General features: G+C 42.8%; 1 protein-coding gene across 13 annotated transcripts in view; it reads right to left on the bottom strand.

Annotated features, from left to right (window-relative positions):
- nrxn2a (neurexin 2a) overlaps nt 1-22,052 on the bottom strand; it is a 207,242-nt gene that overhangs the window by 9,498 nt on the left and 175,692 nt on the right. For 10 of the 13 annotated variants that reach the window (XM_042092085.1, XM_042092094.1, XM_042092095.1 and 7 more), the window contains 3 exons: nt 20,985-21,166; nt 6,824-6,995; nt 1,181-1,270 (listed from right to left, as the gene is read on the bottom strand). In XM_042092085.1, coding sequence (XP_041948019.1) covers nt 1,181-1,270; nt 6,824-6,995; nt 20,985-21,166 — 444 coding nt within the window. The remainder of the gene's footprint in view (nt 1-1,180; nt 1,271-6,823; nt 6,996-20,984; nt 21,167-22,052) is intronic. The other 3 variants (XM_042092092.1, XM_042092096.1, XM_042092098.1) reach the window with 1 other exon arrangement.

The following is a 22,052-nucleotide window of genomic DNA, read 5'->3' as shown; positions in this document are numbered from 1 at the left end:
AAATGCTTTCCCTTTGACTCTGAGCTGAGTTGATGTCTTTGGGGTTTCATAATGAAATCAGAATGAGAAATAGAAGCATGGCGTTATGATTTTCAAAAAAGCTCTGGGCTGTGTCTTCTTTAGAGAGGTCTAACCCACTGGGTAATGAATTTAATTAAAAATGAAATATTTACAGCCATTTTTTCTATTTCATGGTTTAAAATGTCAGTTTTTAAAAGGCATGGCATGCTCCCTATTTTGAAATACAAGAGGACCATTGAATCACTAAGTCCACTAAACAGGAGGCAAAGGAAGCAATGAGGAGGCTGCAGGTTACATGGAAATGGAAAGAGGTCTTTGTTTACTCCTTCTACTAGACAAACATAATTGCATTTTGTTTATCTGAAGTTACTTGATAATTACTTCAGAAACTGACTCAATACTGTCCACACAAACTTATTCAGCTTTTCAGGAAATTACCACAATGCATGTTTAACTGGTAATACAAGGGGAAAAAGCAGCTTTATAGATTACAATCAATTAGTGGCAAGGCATATGTTGTTTGGCAAGGCATATATTCAATGGCTGTGATAATAACATCATTGGATCATTCAGCATGTTAGAAAATTATTTATATCTGCTGATAAAAATATTAAATTTAAATGAAGAGAAATTAAGAGTTTTTTCTTCTTTGGAGATCACCACCTTCTTTGGAGAAAACAATTTAGGCCAATATGAGAAGTTTTCTTCCTATTTAACTCCTGACTATTTAGCACAGGGGTTAGAGTCTGAGGTTAAGCACTGTTTAGAAAAGACTGTTTATGAGAAGTGTTAGAGGTGTTAGAGGGGGTTCACAGGAGCAGACATACGACATATAAAAACCAGCATCTATTTACAGACAGTTATGATGGAGTATTATTGGAGGGTTAGTGGGGGTTATTGTTACGTTATTACACCTCCGTCTCTGACAGGATGCAGTTCTAGGTGTGAAAGGAGAGGAAGACACTCAGTGGAGATCGTTTGGCCCAGTACGGCATGTCAGCCATTTTGTTGAAATTCTTTGCTGTACAAATAATCGAATCGGATCGATGAAATTCGGATTATATAGAAGTGTACCACTCTATGAGCGTCGCTATGAACTGCACATCTCTCAGAGACATTGTGAAGAAGTTAAATTTGTTAATCAATTAATTGTTTTTACCTTTGTCGAGTAGCCACTCGTCAACTACCCGACCAAGCCTGTATGGGATTCTTTGTCTAGCAATTGCCAGCCGTTCATTATCATAGTTCCCTTCAAAGAATTTAGAAAGACAGATAGGAGGTTAACATCAAGAAGTTCATGGGTCACAAGGAGAAAGACATGGCATCAAATCTAGCAAGTTTAGCAATTCTGAATTAGCTTTCGGGTTAATGCGCCAAAGTTAGGTTTATTTTATGGTGGGTTAGAGTTCAGATTTATGACCATCCTCTAGTTAGAAATATGTTTATTTATATTTATAGGAGACATATTTAGTAGTGTTTAGTCATCATCGTTAATGTTGGATTGGATATACATAGTCCCTGTAAATTTGCATCAAAGAAAAGGAATGAGGCATTAAGGCAACATATCAATGCATGCAATTTTAAGATAAAACAGATCAAACATTCACATACTCTGTATTTAATAAATCTTTAGAAAGGAATCAGGAAGACATTTTCTCAAACATGCTTGGGAAATGTCAAGCACATCATAACTAACTCAAAGGCTCCCCCACAGTGTCTCCAGATAAATACAAAATTTGGGTAAAATAAACTAAAGCAAACACTTTCCGGTATAAATCATCAAGACAGTCATTCACATTATACACAGTGAGTGCAAAGCTCCAGGTAAAAACGAAGATGTTCTTCCACTGATGAAATAAAAATGAAAAGAACGCGACTCTCTGCCACTGACTGAGCCTCGGTGTGTGAGGAACTCTGACAAGTGCGCTCTTCGGTAAACAGCGGAGGAGCTCCCTGAACGGCACCCATTCAGAGTGAGTGAATGATGAGGGGCTGATATAGTCTGCCTTGGGATTTTACTATGGAATCTCTGCTAGTGCCTTGGCACAACTGTCATTCTTCCCCAACAGTGTGACTCCCAGTAGCAACTTCAGTCAAAGCTAACCAACTTCCAGTTCAATTTCTATTTGTCGTTCCAGCCATAGCTGATAAAACACACAGTGGAGTGAAATTACCTCAGGACCAGTGTGTATGTACAAACTGTTAAAAGTAAAAATAGAGATGCCACTATGGCACAGGCGTGCTGGGTACACAGGTAGGTTTTCCAACCTGAAATACCTCCCTGAGCTATGTGTGAAGCCTCAGATACAAAAGGTTTACAGCAAAACCATGGATACTAGGCAACTGGCATGCAAAATTTAGTTTCTGGCTGTGAATAGGTCTTTTTGAACCGAGCAAAGGATGATCTGAAAAGAACATTACAACTACCGCATATGGAGATGACACACTAAAATGCACATGTGGGCTCACAATGCGTCAGAGTACAGTATAATCACAAAATCCATAGGTGGTAACAGAATATTATGTACTTAAATTCTTTATTTCCCTAGACCTATCCCATATGAGTCAGCCTTAATCACTGAACATGGCAAGTCTCTCCACTTAACAAGCCAGCTGCTGTTTGTTGATATTATGCTTTTTATTTTTCAGAGTGGATAATCCAAATAGTGAGGTTTACTGCACTAGTTTCGGTAAAAGTAGAAAACATTCAAAGAACTTATGTCAAATGGTGCATTTGTACGTATCTGGCCTGCAGCGTACACATCGGGCCATCAGCCAGTGGCATTTGAGTGGGCAATTTCGCCAAAGTGGACAAAGTTGCAGGATTAGTGAAGAGGGCATTAAGAACTGTTCAGGTGGAAAATTGCATTACACAGCAGTTGGATCTGGCAATAAAACTACCACCTGAGTATATAAGATGGGGTGTTAACATTCAGCGGAAGATCAGTTGGTTATTGAGTTGGTTGAGTACTCTCAACTCAAATTAATTGCTAAATCTGGCCAGAGTGAGAGTTGGTCATGACTCACTGCATGCAGGCTTGGGAGAACACAAATGAGCACATAATACTGTATATATCAACACCACTGACCAGGGCTGTAGTCAAGACCACCTTTGTCGAGTCCAAGACAAGTCCAAGACCAGGACTAGTCGAGACCAAGTCAAGACCGAGTCCAAAGAGGTTCGAGTCCAAGACAAGACCGAGTCCAAAAAGGTTCGAGTCCGAGTCAAGACCGAGTCCAGGATAGGAAAAAAAGTCTTGTGCATGACAATCATTTTGGGTTATTATTATTATTATCTAAAAGCAAAAACAGTGTGAACACACCCAGGATTTGTAAGTGTAGCCATTCCCCTTCTCCAATATTATTATAGGGCTGTCAAACGATTCAAAATATATATTTTGAAATGAATTAATCTCGATTAACCGCAATTAAAAAGTTCCTAAAGACTAAAGCTTCATCATAAATCACAAAGTATGAGTAACCACAAAGGTAAAAGTAAAACACTTTTATATTATTTAAATGATAATACTGACACAGTAATTGTGTTTTAAAGTATTCATTTCTTAAGAAATACTACACATGATGCTGTTTAACTCATTTGTAAATGGCGCACTGTTACTTTAAGCCCATTGTGGCCACGTTCTCATAATGATCTTTTTTTTACCAGCTCCATTGAAATATAGCCTATAGCTAGTCCACAAGCTCTAATATTGTTTGTACCACATGTATTGTAAAATATTAACAATGATAAGCATGATATTAAGTTGGTATAAACAGTTTTCATTCCTTTGGAAATAGAAGCATGTAATGACATGATGCTAGCTAGACATTTTCTGTTTGCAATTAAAAGTGAATGATGAGCCTAAGCCAGTCACCTAGCTATCTGAATGGGATGTGTTTCAATCGGCATAATATGTGCTTCATGTAAACAAATTATTGAAGACTTCAAGACTCACCAGTTCCATTACACAAAGGCAAAGACAACTCTTCATATTTTTGTCCATTTTTCAAATCACAGTGAGTGCAGCCTACATACATGTTTATAACTGGTCAGTATATAGTGGAAATCGGCTAAATCCGCAATCTCCTCTAACCTCGTCTTTGTTGCCTTCCTTTTATAAGTTTCTTATATTAAAAAGGAGATATCAATTATCATCAACAACGACAAGCCAGCTGGAGCCTGCCAATCGTTTTCTCTCCTTCTCGTGTGCGTTCAGACGCGCTCTTAATTAAATGGAGTAGCATACGTTCAAGTTGGATCTTAATGGAGAGGAGCCGAAAAGTATCATCTTTATGTAACTGTTGCAGTTGGTGCATTTTGACATTGTAAACGTTATCTAACAAGAGTGAAAAGCAGTTTGCAGTAAAGCTACTATTTGGCTAAATGTTGGTTCCTCTTTATCTTCAGCTAACTCCACAGACAGTAAAATAAACTCTCAGGCTTGCGGTTTTTGGTTTTGCGGCTTCCGTTACGTGACATCAGCCCCCCACAAAGGTAAACACTATTGAGTTAATATTTTGTAACGCATTATGTATTTCAAAATGAATCGCGGCGATTAACACGTTAATTTTGATGGCCCTAAAGACACCTGGACTCGGTCGAGACCAAAAGCCATATTTGGCAAGACCAGTGGCCGAGACCGAGACAAGACCAAGTCCAAATACTAGCGAGTCCGAGACAAGTCCGAGACCATAGAAAAACGGTCTCGAGTCCGGACTCGAGTCCAAGACCGGACTCGAGTACTACAGCCCTGCCACTGACAATCAGTTGTCAGAGAGAACATAAAACACAAACGAACTGACTTTCCATGATGGAGAGGTGATTAAACCTTCATATGCATTTCAAAAGAAAAAAAACTTAAAGCATCAGTCAAAATGATTCTGTGTTCCAATGCCAGTATGTATTCAAAAACCAAACTTTACAAGGCCTGTCTTTCTAAATCTGAAATTCATTTCAACCTCACTTTTTAATGAGGGGTAAACACAACCTATTCATATACAATTTCAGATAATGACATAGCAAAGTCTAACACTATTATATGACTGTATGTCTATAGGTGTCTATGACAGTAAAGGGACCATTATCTTAATTAGTAGCAATTAGATAATCAGCAAGCCCAGGCAACGTGATCGTTACCATGGATCTAAAACATATAATCATACTGGACTTTTTTCTCCGTACTTTCAACACGAAAGAGCACAAATGGAATGGATAAGAGACTCCTGTCATTTTCAGGAGCCATTTCTTCTCACTCAGACACAGGGGCTATTTCGGTCCCATCTGGCAGCCTGCCCTGGACTCTGAACGAGGCCCAAGCTCACACCTTCCTAATCCTGTTTTAAAGGCTCTAATGTGTGACAACAGCACAGGCAAGTTCCAAAATAGCACATTAAAAAATAAACAGCTTAGTCGAGTGAGTAAATGGCGGACGAGCCATTTCTTTAGCAACATTCATGGCACAAAAAACTTGTGTGTCCTTGACTACACAATTCCTGTGTGTCCTCCTCTGTGAGACGACATATGAATGTAACTGTTGAAAAGCCTATAGTGATTCTAAAGGTAAAGCCATTGCGGTAATCTAGTCTAGCTCAAGAGTTAACCCTGGAGCTGTAGACTTTGCTATAATGCCACAGTAAAATTTGAACATTTGCAAATTACTTTATCTAACTAAAGAGAGACAAAAAAAGACAATTGCGTGTGTTTTTCTTATCATATATACTGTCTGCACAAACCTATTCAGGTTTGCCTGGTTGCCTAGGCCTGTGGTTCTGAGGAGATCTCCAATCCTGCACAGTAATCTCGCAGGCCTAGTGGGATCCAAATTGAATAAAAATTGAAACACTGCAGGGGAAGCTATTAGAGAGACAGAAAATGTCTTCCTGTTCAACAGCAACTGAGTGAGGAAACAGGTCCCAGAGCACACAGTGGAGAGAGAGAGAGAGAGAGAGAGTCTTTCTGGACTGTACGGAGGAAAGAAAGATAACAATCGAGTAAAACACACACAGTGGTTCAAAAAGAGACATTTTCTTGAACTGCTTTGTTGTAGGCTGGTGGTTCTTTGGTGTCGCCTCATATATGGTAATGTTATCAGATTCACACAGACAACCAATGTCATTACATACATATTTAATAAAGTCATTGCTGTTGTCGTGTGTGTCTCCACTGAACACTGCAGGGAGAGGGAAGCTGAAACTGTGGCTGAGCTGCTTAAGGAACGTCAGCATCAACAAATCCCTGCTAAAGGGGGAGTCATATTTCCAGCGCTATCTGCCCATTTCCTTTCTTGCCAAAACCCAAACAAGCTTTTAAAACAAGTGCAAAATGCAGCACATCGATGCCTGGGCAGACTGAGTGAGGCGAGCCAACTTGGGGCAACTGTGTCAATTTCTGATCATTATTAGATTGTTCATGCTGTAGTTATCTGTGCTCTCCATGTGGTGACTCACACGGAGCTGGGAATAGTTAAAAAGTGAAATATTATGCTTCCCAATAAAACACCATACATGCTCCAATTGGAATTGATTTGCACTTTGGTGCAAAAAAAGACAAGCCTGCAACTTATTTCTGAATTCCTTCCTTGCCATGGGGTTTTAGAATATTTAGGATGCCTTGAAAAATAATGATATAATGGATCTGTCAGTTTACTTTTCCAGTAAAAATACTTTTGTTACTCAACATCACTCTGTTTCTCTTTCTCTCCACTCGGGCCAGGGTGATAGTTACATCAGCACGGGGGGTGTTCTTGTTGACCAACCATCATCATCTAACCATTTGACCCCCACGAGTCGTCTGGTGTCCTACCTGCAGGGTAGCGTTCAATGACCGGTTGGTTGTCCACTTGGAGAGTGGCATTGCCACCACTGCGTGTGAAACGCACCACATGGTACTTTCCGTCGGCCACTGCGATGGCAGGTTCATTGATGGTGATGTCATCAGTCCCGACATTGAATATGACTCCTATTTTTCCCTCTTCCTGTAGAACAAGAAACAATTCAAATACGTTGAGAAAAATCAGATAAATGGCGCTATATGTTTCAACACATTCAACATTTTTAGAGATTCAGCAGACATTGGTAATACTGATAAGGAAAGAACTTGATACCAGCTAAATGCCCATCCATCAACATGAAAACTGCAAATGGAGGCTAATTTTGAGTGTTGTTCAGTGTCCTTGACCAAATGTTATACGACGCCACAAATGCAAATACGTATTTAGTTAAGCCCACGAAAGATAGATTGGAAAAGCACAAAGCATAAAATGACAAATACAAGCCATAAAAGCAAAAGGCAACATATAGCGGACAGAGCCAGCATATAAAATGGCATCTGTCATGTCGTGTTGTAGCAGCGTACCCTTGGGAGGGGAGCCTGGGCATCGTCCTCTGTAAATGTGCCTCAGTGCTTTGCATTCATCACCTGCCTCTCCCCTCCGCGCCCTCCTAATACTCTGACATGGATCAGAGTTGACAGCATCCTGCTGTTTCTGAATTCGCACTTATTTGGTCTTCCCTTCCACCCTCCACTCTCTCTGTCTCAAGTCCCAGATGGAAGGCCTGCCAGGGGACATGCCCTGGGCGGGGCTGTCTGGATGTCTGGAGCTCAGATGTGAGCTGGCGTGGCGAGTGGGGGTGAGCCGTGTGTGTGTGTGTGTGTGTGTGTGTGTGTGTGTGTGTGTGTGTGTGGTGCGCCACTGCAGCACCAAGAGGGGAGAATGGGTCAAAGTGCTAATGCGCCAGGCTGGAGGTGATCAAATGATTTCCACTAATTTTAAAGCGGAGCCACTGCGGGCGTGCATGCATGCAGGAGCGGCTGGCTCGGAGCCCTGCAGAGTCAGGGTCCAGCCTGTATGCACTGAGGAAGCTGATTGGAATGCAGGTGTCTGACAAATGGCTGAACATGCTTCCAGAACATGTTGTGAATACAAAGAAAGTAATGCTCCTTGAGCCATATCAGGAGTACAGCTCAAACACAATGAGAGATTCGATGGCTATTGTTGTGTTTGCCACAACAGATCGGCCTTTGAAATGTGTGCATTTGCTGCATTCCTTCTCATTCTAATTGTAATATATTAATTTTCAGAATAGTTCACTTATTGTACAGGGTCTTTGCGATGCTTGTCTAGATCAACAATGCAAAATATGTTTTCTTCTCTAAAGGTCATTTTTCAGCTACATTAAAAGAGTAATGTGTAATATATATAAAATGTAAAAAATGCAGTGCCATTAGAAATATTTATTGAAACTAAATAATTAGATCTGTGTAATTAATACAGATACAGTATATGGTTATATGTACTGTAACTATGATATAGCTATCTATTGCAGATACAGAGCTGGATATAGATTAAGAGATACATAGGTGGGTAGGTGGACAGACAGACAGACTGAGTGCTGCAGAGAGGAATGGATCCGACTAATGCACTCCAGCTTTCCTTTTTTGGGAGTACGAAATCATGGCAGAAATTCTTGTTCTTCTTCTGAGCATGATGAAATAGACAGCCATGAATTCTGGCTTCGAATACCGCCGAACAGTATTCATGTATTCAGCACAGGAATTCCAGTTCATACAGTGCAAGGTGGAAATCATTTCATCGCAGGCCCTTGGCACCTCGCCCTCTCGAGATGCTCGCCGATGGCAAGTCTTCATTTCGTCTCGTCTCCCTCCCTCTTCCTGAATAATCCATCTCGGAAACAAAACGCAGCCCTCGCGCCCGCTCCCTCTCCTCCTGAAGGACTGATTGGGGCTTTCAGAGATACACATACAAGATCAGAAGGACTGAGAGCTAATGGGGTTAGCTGAATCGGAACCCCCCTCAGCCATTTTGCCCTCCCATCCCTTATCTCCCGTCTATGTGGACGACCTGCACATCAGTCACGCGCCAATGTATACGAGTGGTTCTTTAATGGAGGGAGGAACAACTTAAACACAAACAAAACTATGGGCTAACCCCTGCACACTAATGAGCGATGGTACTTCCGAACGCCAACAGAGAGAGAGAGAGAGAGAGAGAGAGAGAGAGAGAGAGAGAGAGAGGCACTCTGACTCAATCACACAAAGAGAGGATTTTAAAGCAGCTCTCTCCTCAGTACCCTCTCTGCAGGACGGGTTTGTGGGCTTTTAATTTGCACCGAGGAAACTAATTACAACTAATTGGGATGGCGGCTCCAAAACATTGTGTTTGCTCATCATTCCAAAGCACTCAAAAATGCTACTTGAAATCTTGAAACTAACTCTAGAGGTGAAACACAGGCTAAAATGACCCATTGTGCAGTACTGTATATAAGTAAAGGGTCACTGTCTTTCGGTGTAACCTCAGGAAGATGGACTATATTTCAAATGACTCATTATTTTAATTGTGCCCTGTCTATGTCCTTTTACCCAGGGATAATGGCAGTGGCCCCTTGGTTGATCTCCCAACTAGAAGGCAGCAGTTCATCTTCATCAGTGTAATCAATAACAAAGTAAGTTCGTTCTTTCCTTCCTTTAAAATGTATTCATCATTAAAATCTGACTGCCTATATTATGATTTGCTATATATCTTGATAATTCCTGTGCCATACCAGCAGTATGTTTTCTTCTTCAAATATCGAACCATTGATGCAGCAGACTAGTTTGATTGAAGGACTGCTGGTAGGTTATGTTTCATGAAGGAGGGAGTACATTGTCAGTGTTATCATTTACCTGTCTCTGGATGCAATCCAAGGGCTTATAGAACTGTCTCTCTACATCCACATCTCTGTGCTCCCATGTTCTGTCTTTTTCTCTGACAGCCTCCAGCACAATAGCACCTCTCCATCCATTTCACTAGCACTAGGGGAGATCCATCACTCCAGTGCCCATGGCCAGTGCCCAATGCCTAGTGAATACTTAAGCAAAGAATCATGAATTGTCGTCCAGTGTCAAGCTTTCCCCCATACCTTCTCCTATGAACCCCACCCTGCCTTCCAGTCTTTCTCAAAGCCTGGTCTCATATGGTCAAAATCTGAAGGATGTCAATGTCACTCAAATAGTGGTCGCACAGATTTCCACAACCAGATTCCAAAATCCTCACAAAAATGTACTCACACAAATTCCTCACACAGACTGACACACACACATTCTAAAGTCCTCACACAGATTTCCACTATCAGATTCTAAGGTCCTCACACAGATTGACACACACACTTTCTAAGGTCCTCACACAGATTTACACTTCAGTATCAGATTCTGAGGTCCTCACATAATGTGTTTCTAAATCACCACACCTCACACCCTGCATGGCCCACCTGGTTAAATATTCATCAGCACAGTCAAGACTCCAGTCATCCTGTTTGGTTCATCTGGAGGCCAAGTGCCATGTCCTCTTTCAGTCTATTAGGCTCTACTGTATTTGGAAAATGTGGTTTTAAATATATAACTATGCACGTGAGAGACTGCACAGGTACATACATATATGCATGCACAGTATGCACGCATATATGTATGTACCGGTAGCCACTATATGGAGTACAACCTTTTAGTGAACTCTAGAGGTGAAAGCCACTCGGATGTTCTCGGAAAGGTAAGCCTCCCCTGACAGTTTGATCATGTGATCTCCAACAGGAATGGATTTACTGTACATTTAGAAGAGAATCAATAAACTGCTTGTTGCGCAGGTGTTAATGTGTGACTGTAAAAGGGATCGCTTTTTAGCGTGTCCATTCTCTAGCGCAGAAGCCAAGGCAAGTTGAGGCAAGCGTGAAGCCCCTCTCTCTCTCTCTCACCCACTCATCGGTGCTTTATTTCCAGTGCTGGCCCTTCGATGTGATGTTCAGTGACCCTATCTGCTCTGACAGTGGGGTAGCTAACATCCTCTCTCCTCCGCTGCGGAAGGGGGAGGGGGCTGGGCGCGGCACGGAGCGGCATGTGACTACTGCGCCGGGCGCCGAGAAAAGAGTGGAGGATGTGTGAGGAGGGGGAGTGCAGGTGGAAGGAGGGTTGGGGGGAGGGGGGGGGGGGTGGTAGTGTTGGGGTTGAAGGAGAGGACGCCTTGGCCCCGCCCGGCGGGCTGACCGCGCTGTCCCGTCGTTCACCCTGCGGCAGCCTGAAATAGATGAGTGTGTGTTGCGAGCGGGGGGTTCCTTTGCGGAGTGCGAGGCTAGCGTGGCCTCCTGGCGCTCCCTGGACCTGGGCCATGCCCTCTCGCTCACCTCCTCAGCTGCCTCCCGCCGACTCTCCGTGCCTGCACCGGCTGCACGTCTGCCCTACCAAGATGCTCCTCACACCCTCTTGTGTAGCAGGCTCTCTCTGAAGCCCCGCATATCTTATTCAGACCACTCAAGTGTACGCTAGTATACAGTACACACAGTACATGTACAATACAAATACTACCTCATTGGGTAGTATATGGCAACTATATACATACATACTTATATACATATACTATGCGTATTTGGCAAAGAATATTATTATACCGTATGATAAGCATTTCAATCATATATTCAACCCTAACTGCAGGAGCACTGTGTTGGTTTAGGATATGTTTAGTGTAAAAAATAAAGTACATAGCTTCAAAGACCCTTTTTGATTCAGCATTCCTTTCACTGCTGTATCTAACGCCAGGGAAACCGTGGGTCACTCATTTATTAATACCCACTTGAAGTGTTACCCTCTCTCATTAATAGGGACCCTTTTAAATGATGTGCCCTACTTAAAAAAGCAAGAGGGGTTGGCTAGGGTAAAGGAGCCATAAAGCTAATTTATGCTAACTGGATGCTTTGCCTCAGTGGCAAATTAAAACCAGCACATTCCCTCTATTTCCACGAGCTACTTATCTCTCTGCTAATGATAACACAGGTAAACACACAAAGCCAAATCAACAGCGAAGAAATCCAGCAGTCCCCTTTTGATGACACATGTTTCACTACTTCACGCATCTGATTATGTGTAAAGGTCATCTGTTGGGTCCTTTTCAAAAAAAAAAAAGAGTAAAAACAATAGTTCACCAAGCCTATTTCACATATCCCTTCTGGAAATCTTTTGTAACACATACGGCAGATTACTGACATTGTGGTTTTTAGCGCCTTTTCTCAATTCCAAAATTACCATCCTCTGACGTCGGCCCCGTAATCTGAATTTTTGAGATAACCACAAGTTGTGCAGATAAGCACCTGTGCTCATGGAATACATGATTACTTCCATTTGACAAGGCTGAAGAAGCGCAACTGGTTCAGCTACAGGAAATCAAAGGAGGAGGGTTAGGGGTCTTTATGAATCGTACACACCCTCTGGAGACGCTACTGCAGTGACATTTGGAGAGAATGGGCGCTTTTGCTTGTCTTGTTTTGTGCTCTCCTGTCAAGCAGAGTTATCTGCAGAAAGGTAATAATACACTACAAAATTCTTGATAGATTTGTTTCAGACCTGCAAGTAAACCATCCCTAGCATGTCCTCTCCTGTGAGATGCTTTGCTGCAACCAAACGAGGTCTGACTCTTGGAAAGCCGTGCTTTTCTGAAAACTCTTGAAATTCTTCTACGAAGATATTGATGTATCTTTCATATTTCTTTTGCACTTGTCCAACATTTATGTCTGCTACATGCCCATTCTGGTGTTTTGGGTTTTCATCATCTGAAAAAACTTGTCTTCGAAAGCACATTTATCGCTACAGCCTTAACATACTACATTTTTACATCTGAAATGTTGCACTGAAAAAACTTGCTTTGAAAATGATTTGCTCATCTGTGTTTAATGCTTAATGCTATACACAAAGCATACTTGTTTCGACATAAGTCAAAACAAACACTTTCTCAGTGCTTGCTTTTTGGGAATCCTTTAAAGCTGTTTGTGTTTGACGTTTCTTTCTGATCATGGAGCCTGAAGGTCACCCAAACTATTAGGAGATAGGAGATACTATTAACAAACCTGTATCTAACAAAGCAAATCATTATTTAACAATGTCTGGTGTGTTAAAAATGAATCCTGTCTGCATTTCATCTCACATCTCCACTGATTATAGTTTGACATTTAAAATAATAATGATAAAAAAAAAACAAATAAATGAATAAATGAGTCCTCTGTAATTTCAGGAGAAGCAGGGCCTCCAATTAATCCTTTGCAGCGTCCAAAATCCTGTCCTGTGACTAATCTGGCCTGAAGGCAAATCACTAGCGCTGCATGCACAATGTGGATCTGCTGGGGGGCAAATAGGAAGCTGTGGTCCACTCACACTGCAGTGTCTGGTTTTCACTGACGGAGATATCCCAGTGCACCCGGTAAGTCCAAATCTCATTACTTCCACAGACTCCAGAAAAAAAGGGGAAAAGACTCGGTCTCTGGCCATGTTAAACTTCCAAATATCTCCAGCCAGCCTGCTGTAGTTTAACTAAACAACATGTATACATCTCTAACAAAAACGTTACCTTGAAATTGCACCCACACAGAAATAGGTTCGCTAATGCATCCAAAGAAGATTCTACCATTCAAAAAATGATAGCTGGCTCGCTACACTCTACTTGCATTCCCTTAAAGGATGTGGGAACTGAATGTGCTGAATGATGGTGTGCCAGCTCAACGCTGCTTTGCAACAGTGTGAAACTTATTCAGACTGCACCTGGCTTTTTTGGTCATATTAGCATTCCAAAAGGGAAGCCAATAATTGCACAATTACGACACTGCCATTCTCCAAAGCCAAAAATGATTTTTATCTGATGGCATATAAAGAGCTCTGCCCAGTCAGTATCTGGACACATTCAGGCAGTACTCACCTCTGATTGTTAATTTATAATTCTTGGATTGCAGTGTTAAAACAAAGCCTTTCTATATGACAAGAGGGAAAAGGAAACAGTGTACACGGCAAAGATTCTAGAACAGAGCTCTGTTCTAGAATCTTTGGTACACGGTTGCAGCATCCTGATCCTGCTGCAAAAGCGTCCCCGACTGTTTACTCTTGATCTGCAGGGTCACCTTGGGAGTGTTCACTCCGCATCTTCCTGTATGCAGAGTGCTGCCTTTCCGCTGTCACACCAAAGGCCAACGCTGTATTCCCTACTGAGACGAGCCATCAAAAATTCATACGGCTAAGACAGGGCACTCCAGGTCAGTGTTTGACTGAGACCCTGGTCCTCCCCATACCATAAATCACCCATCGACTTGCATGTCCTGTAACGGAGGAAGCTTAGCTGACACATCTTTTCAGGTCACTCCCATTTTTGCTGATCTATGATGGCGGTAAAAATGATTGCTTCCAGGAAGCTTTTCATGTGTAGAGAATAGATACTGTGTTTACTTCTGACACAGTTTTGTTGCGCTCTATGAGGTGTTTCCATTATATGATAAGAAGCACAATTGTTCTCCCACAACATAAAATATATCAAAACAACAGTGCCTACACTTCTAGGGTCCCTTATGCAGTCAGCTCCCATTCGATAGCTTGTTAATTTTTTTTTTTATTTTCCTCCATTTTATGGATTTTTTGCATATTGTTTAGTCAATCAAATGGGAGTGGAAAGCACTCTGAAGCACATTTTCAAAAGTGCTATATCAATAACATTTTTATTGTGATTTAATGCCAGAAATGGTTTTATGAGGCCACTGTTTACACCAATTAACCTCTATTTCCAAGTGATTGATGTGGTGAAGTAACTTTATCTGGTATTTTCTGTACATAAAACATGGTATGAAAATATGAGTGCATCATTTTTTATGTGTTTAACATTTTTTGGCAAATCCCTAATGAAAAGCAAATGGATCCAGAGCCCTTTGGATTACACTGCATTTCTATTTTGGTCCTCTAAAGTGGATTCTAAAGGGAAGGCACAACAATATGTAATTTCCAAGGCTCTGTGAAGAAGACATTTTCATTCCTATTGCATCAGAAATTTACATGGTGTATGCATGCCTGTTTTGGTGTTTACAACTGTGGGATGTAAAGTTTCTTAAAAAAAGGTCGAAATGTTTTTGTTAATAAAAGGAATGCCACTAAAATAATAAGGAACTAAAATTCATATATAATGCCAAATCAGGACACAGCGCTGTGCTATAACCCTATAATGTCCGTAGGATGAACCACCATCAGAGACACCACCATTTTAGACTCAAATCCCCCTCACTTGTCCCCTTCACTACAGAACATCAACAAATGCATTCTTGCACTCAGTGAAAGAACAGATCAGTGGAAACCCCATACAATATTCAGGAAGGAAGAGGCTCTAACGGAAGTCTCTTATATTGTAAACAGGATAAAAGCTCATACATTCTCAATACATTCACAATACTGCTAGACTCAAGGATTTTTCTGATTAACAAATGATCAAAACAACTTTATGATTAATTAAATACGTATAATCTCCAGCTACTTATTATTACTGTCAATGAGACAGCAATAAAGGGAATATTATAACAGTAAAGCCAGCATGCTAAATCCACCTCTCACATGTGCAATATTATGACAGGTAGGAACAGAATGTCATGATGCTGCATACTGAGTCTTTTGTAAGTGTTTATACTTACAATTCCACTGGCAATTCAAACCAGATCTACAGTATAAAGGATATGATATCAGTAGGTTAACTGATCAGTTGGTAATGCTTTAATGATGAGCTTACTGGGGCTCTCACAGTATTCCTCAGATGTACCATGAAAATAAACTTTAAGAAGAAACCAAGAAGTTAGAGAAACCTACCTACTGTATCAATCACTCATCCATCTATCTATCCACACATCAGTCTGGATAGATGGATGACAGAGGGAGGGAAGAGAGGTGCACTATATGTGCTGTATGAGATGCCTTCCCATGGCGAGAGGCCACTCTCTTCCAGAGCAGGTGCTGGTGTAATTATGGTGCCAGGCACCGCCTTTTGACAGATTTCCCCTCCGTCTTTTAATCATGCCACATCTGTCCAGGGGATACACATTACTAAAAAGACTGATTTCCCCTGGGGGCAGCGGCCGCCCCTGGCATCTGCTTCACGGCCCGAGTCCTCCACGAGTCAAACGTGAGGTGCGCACGCCACTGAGGCTGAGCCTCGCCTGCCTGCCCCGCGTCCGCTCCCTCACTCGCTTGGGTAGCGACCCCTGAGCCTCTCCCACCTCTCTCGCTCTCCTTCCTCTCCTCCTCTCTCTCTCTCTCTCTCTCTCCCTCCTCTCCTCCTCTCTCTCTCCTCTCTCTCTCTCTCCCTCCTCTCTCCTCTCTCTCTCTCTCCCTCCTCTCTCCCTCTCTCTCTCTCCCTCCTCTCCTCCTCTCTCTCTCCCTCCTCTCCTCCTCTCTCTCTCTCTCTCTCTCTCCCTCCTCTCCCGCCTCTTTCCCTCCTCTCCTGCTGCGTGGTGATGCTTACGACTGCCAGGCTGCACCAGAGGTGCGAGGGCTTATGAGATCGTCACCGTCGCTGGGCGCAGCGATTCGGGGATAAGACTCCGGAAGTCATCCCAGCACTCAGGGGACCAAAGACACAAAGCCTGCACCACACCAGCCTGCCTTTTGTGCTCACACACACACACACACACATGCGCGCCGGCCAGCCGGTCATGTTCATACGTGCATGGCCGCTCTGCCCTTGCCTTTTGACCCACTGAGATAGCCTCTGCCATTGTGTGCAGACTAACTAGCCTAATGGAGCACATTTACAGAGTGCCACGGCTGAGGGGAGGCTAATTTCATCTGAGTATTAATCAAACAGACGGGTGGGCTCAGCTAATTATGCCGGGACGGGTTCCAGCTCTTTAATTCCTCATCAGCCCAGCTCTTTTGTCTTTTCCGCAGGATGTGCATCAAATTATCTCCGAGTTTGTCATCAAGTGTTATGCTTTGGAGATCTGTTAGCCGACGGTGCCATTGTACTGCCTTGCACACCAAGCGCGCTCCGTAATCCTAAATGGGCCCTCTGCTCCAGCTAAACCTCCTTCTCCACCCTCCCGTTATCTCCCCGCAGTTAGCAGCGCCACTCTGACAATAGGCACAATGGAGACCAGGAGGAAGAAAAGCAGAGGCAAGAGAATGCAGAGAAGGAAAAGTGGAGAGATAACTGTGCACTTTCTCCCTCTTGTACACCCAGGGAGTGGCAGACACGGTTTTTTTTTTTGTCCTCCATTACATGAAAAGACAGCATTTTTTTTTATTTATAAAAGCAATATGCGTTCAATACGCACATACTGTAGATACGCAATATTGATAAACACACCTTTCCTTGTATGCATGCAAACCCCTAGCATTTGTGATGACAATTCACTGGAAGAAAAACAACCTTTGTTGCTGTGGTGAAGAGAGTAATTGAATTCCGAAGTGGAATGTCATGGACTGGGCTTGACAGCTTTGCGGATGTCCTCGAAAAAAGTACCCAATACACTTCCCTCTGCCAAGACTGCCGTTTGTGGATGGACAGTGCCTGCCCAAGCACGGGCCAACGGCCTTACAGGTGTTGGAAACACGGGGGTCGCGCAGAGGTGCCCGCACACGTCCGTTCAATTCCTTCCCTTTTGGCCAGGGGTCGCGCGCTCTGCCGCGGCTGCACCGAAAGCTCCATTAATCCATCACAGTGACACTGACAGGAGGGGTGGTGCATCTCGGGCGCTCCCTCATTCCACCTGCTTCAAAGACGGATGAAGCCGGACCCTCTGCGTCTAGATCGATACAGCACGCGGCCAGCCAGGAATACCAACGAGGCCCCTTTCTTCTCTCAATTCCGCACCGGTAACCATCGCTGCTCCTGCGAGGCACACGGTTACCGACAGGGACTCTGCCACAGTGTTGTGTTCTCACAAACTCCGCGGTAATAAGAAACCGCACCATCGTTTGGCTTGTGAGCTGCCTGGACTCGAGGAGAGGACATCTGAGAGAGATCGGCTTAGGGGTGACAGCAATTTCCTGCCGCTGTCTTGTTCTCGACCAGCTGGATTATATGAGAAAATGAACGATAGCTCAAACCTATGATCAAATTCCGTCAGGCCTGTGAAATCCCTATCTTCACCAGAGAGAAAAAAAAGTGCCGCAATGGCCAGTTTGTGTCCCCCAACCCCCTCCCTCTCGACGGTTTATCTGTCACACTAGCTGTTCTTAAGACAAAGAACCTTATTTCTGTAGGTGGGCAACAGCAGTTCCTAGGCACTTAGATCTGCGGTACTCACTTAGCAGTGAGTCCAGTCAATATGTTTGAACCAGAGCAGTTCAAATCTGACATGCCTTCATGCGATTTACACAGCAGTTCAAATCTGACATGTCTTCATGCCATTTACACAGTACTCCAGCATTCTCTGGTGAACACTTATGCATAGTGCAATAAAACACAAGACTTTTTCTGTGGTTTTCATGGCTGTAGCTTGACAGACTTGAATTTCCCCTGGGGATCAATAAAGTATCTATCTATCTATCTATCTATCTAGAATACAAATGTGTAGACTGAAGAGGGTTATGAAATGCCAGAAAACGATTTCTGTTCCTCAGACAGTTAACACTTCATGTGGACTGACTCAATGGCATATGGACTGTAGACCGATAATGTACAATAGTCTGTATTCTATGGTGTCAATAGACACACTCACAAATCCATACTGTACCCTCATACAGCCCATAGTGGCAATGTAAATAGGATATTGTAGGCCTTATGTGTTTTAAACACAGAAGGATGGCTTACTTTTGATCTGACTCTGTCATGCCTAATGACACTGCAAACTCCACTTCAGTGTAGTTTCAGAAAACATAAATAGAGATAGAGACAATATATGCTGATGTGGATGGCACTGGAGCAGAGTGGTGTTTTTGTTTAGCGCCAGTCTTATGGGCAAATGCTTGATATTCTAAGAAAACATGCAATTTCCTCTGGAGGGAAATATTTCCTTTTTTACTTTGTTTTATGTTGCAAAGTAATTAAGAGTAAACTAAAGTAATTATTCTTCTGAGAAGAAAGCCAACTGAAAATGTCTTTGTTGAAGCCAAAGATATATATAACAGGCAGTGCTTAACCAGTGTGCAAACTTGCTCTTGGGTGCTCCTTGTTGGTGCCCCCCACCCAATCCCAATCCTCCCCCACCTTTTTTATGCAGCCCTTGCCACTTAATCTACTAAACCCCTCTTCTACTGCACTCTTTACCCCCCCCCCCCCCCCATTAATGCACAAATAGGCTGACACCAGACATAATTTCACTGCATTTCTTACTTCCAGTAACTATATGCATGTGACAATAAACTTCCTTGTATCCTTGTATCCTTGTAAATAGCAATGCAAAGAAAGACGACTGCAGCATGAAATGTACTGTTAAACGGACACAAAGGGAAACACAATAGCCTTACAGGTATGTCACATTGTCCAGATCCTGATGTAACATACCATTTTACCTCCATTGAGGAGGCAATGTCTTGAGGTTGTGTGGTGTGGTTTGTTTGCTTGTTTGTCTGTCGGTCAAAAGTGATACCCAAAAACTACCAGACTTGAAAGTTTCTTGAAACTTGGTGAAAATGTGTAGCATGCCCTGAGGAAGACAACATTTTGGACAGGAACTGACTCATGGGACAGCTCAGCTAATTTAATTTCAGTTTTGCTATACATTGCGTGATATGCCTTTTGGCCTTGGCAGGGGGTCTACGCTCTCTTGAGTACCCTGCTGGTTTAACTGTATGTATTTGCCCAGCACTAAACCTAACTGAACCCATGTCACCTTAAAGGTTCAGTGTCTACTTCCTCTGTCCAATATATCCTGCCAATAGCCCTGGGGATAGTCTTGGAGCGTTTGGCATAAGTGCTTACTTTCTCCCCAGTGTCCCATTTTTGGCCAGCCTCTTTCGACTGAGTCATGAAAACCGGCCTCAGCTGAGGCCAAAGAGGCCTGCAGGTCTTGGGCTGTTTATTTTGATTTCGTAAGATCCATTCGAGTGCTCCCGGATGATTTTATGCTTGGTCCATGAGGAAATGCTGGCAGGCTGGCCACTCCTGGGAAGGCATGTTGCTGTTCTTAGTGTTTTCTTTTTGGACTAAATCCCACATTGAATCCCATTTCTTTTCAAAATGTTTGTGTACCCTTTCCAGGTAGACAAATAGCATGGTTTGTTTTCCTTTCTGACCTTCTTGATCTGACCTGTCTTTGTTCTGCCCCCCATCCCCACAACCATCTATCCATGCAATGAAGCCTGGTTGGGATCCATCAGCTGCCTCAAATGATCTTTCACTTCATGGGCTGAAACAGGGGATATCATATTTTGCACAGACACAGTTTGCAATTTCCTAAACTATTTTTTTTTGGCTGTAAACAAATTGGAAGTCAAAGTATCAAAGTCAGTGATCGTAACAGAAATTGCTCCTTAGTACTGAACACTTTGCTGGAATCACAATATATTTTGTGTTCAATTTAAATACAATTACCAGGTCAAAGGTCAATTGTCATTTAATATCTTAACATAAGGCCATGCCTTAAGGACTTTTTCTGGAGAGCTACTCCTCTGCCTCCTCTAGTCTATCTGACCCAGAAAACTTCGCCACATGACTGTAAAAATGTGCTTTTCTCTCTCCCATCTATTCCTGAGCCATTTGGACTCAGTATTTGCTGTCCATCCATAAACTCTCCCTCACCCACCAAATCAAAAGTGTTTGTGTGATAACATCAGTCCCATGATTGCTGGGCCTTATTTGAGATGACCAGCAGCACTCAGAAGAATCAGAACCAGGTGAGTTAGCACACATAAGGGATTTGGCTCAGGCCAATGGTCTCACTCTAGCAGTACAATACTGACAATATACAAAACAACATATAGACATATAGACGGTTACACTTTACTTGACAGTATATAAGAGTGACATGACACTGTCATGAACGTGTCATAAACAAGTCATAAACTTTTATGACACAACGCTTCTGTTATTAAGTGACATTCGGTTTTTGTCATAACAAATTAGGATTAGGATTAGGGTTAGAGGTTAGGATTCATGTGTCATGACAGTGTCATGTGTTCATGACAGTGCCATGTCACTCTTATGTCGATACTGTAAAGTAAAGTGTTACCCAATAGACAGTGTACTCACTATGTGCAGCTGGAGGTAGTCTCCGAGGCCTTGGGTGCTCTCCACCTGCACCAGGATGGCGTCTCTCTGCTGTGTGCTGAAGCCCACGGCTAGCCGGTCCGCTCTCGTGCTCGGCCGCTCGTTGGGGGCCCAGGTGTACGTGATGAGAGCCCCTCCTTTTCCAAAGATGTATGTGGTCCCAGCTGTTAGACAGACAGAGAGAGAGAGAGAGAGAGAGAGAGAGAGAGAAAAAAGACAGGTGAATAGATAGATAATTTACATGTTTTTCATCAGATCTTGGGTCAGTTTAGAGTGTTTGTGAGACAACAATACTTTTGCTAGTTTGTGACGTCATGCCAGCTGATGGCTGATGGATAGCGGACTCCTGCCAAGATGTGTCGGTGCATAAGGCAGAAATGGCAAGTGGAAAGGAAAGCCTTCTGCATGACTCCTCTTAGCGACTGCTTTATCAGTGTCTCTGAGTCAGAACTACTCAGTGCCTTCATAATTAATGTCATGATGTTGTTTTAAGACTGAAAGAACAAAAAAAACGACAGTATCCTTACACACATATACGATAAGGACATAGTTTATGCACTGTTTAAACACAATTCTAGTTTTATAACATACATTTGACAAGATAAACCTATTTTGCCATAAATAAGTAAATGTGGATGTGGTTACATTTCTTACACATTTCACATTTTACATGCACTTAGTTAGGCATAGATTATGTACGACTCCATCTTTCTATGTGCTTGGCCTGATTTTATGTCTCATCAATTTGGCAACCCTTCGCAATTTAAAAAAGCTTTTAAACTTTAACCTCCACACCACGTCGCTATCACGGTGCCACCTGTCATTCCTGGCACCTAGCGTGCTCTAAATGAGATAACAGAGGAGGTGAGGGGGATCAAATTAGCTTATCTGGCGAGCCTTCCCCCAGGAAGGCGCCAGGGTGGCAGAGCGGTCAACACCTGCTCTTGAAACCTGCTAACCTGTTGCCGAGCTTCGGCTGCATCAGGCTACAGCAGTGTATTAAATCACAACAAATGGGGCAAGAGATGGAAATTACCCGAGCCTCTCACA

The sequence above is a fragment of the Alosa sapidissima genome, chromosome 5, assembly GCF_018492685.1.
Source record: "Alosa sapidissima isolate fAloSap1 chromosome 5, fAloSap1.pri, whole genome shotgun sequence".
Classification (NCBI taxonomy): Eukaryota; Metazoa; Chordata; class Actinopteri; order Clupeiformes; family Clupeidae; genus Alosa; species Alosa sapidissima.
This window is presented reverse-complemented; position numbering and strand designations above follow the sequence as displayed.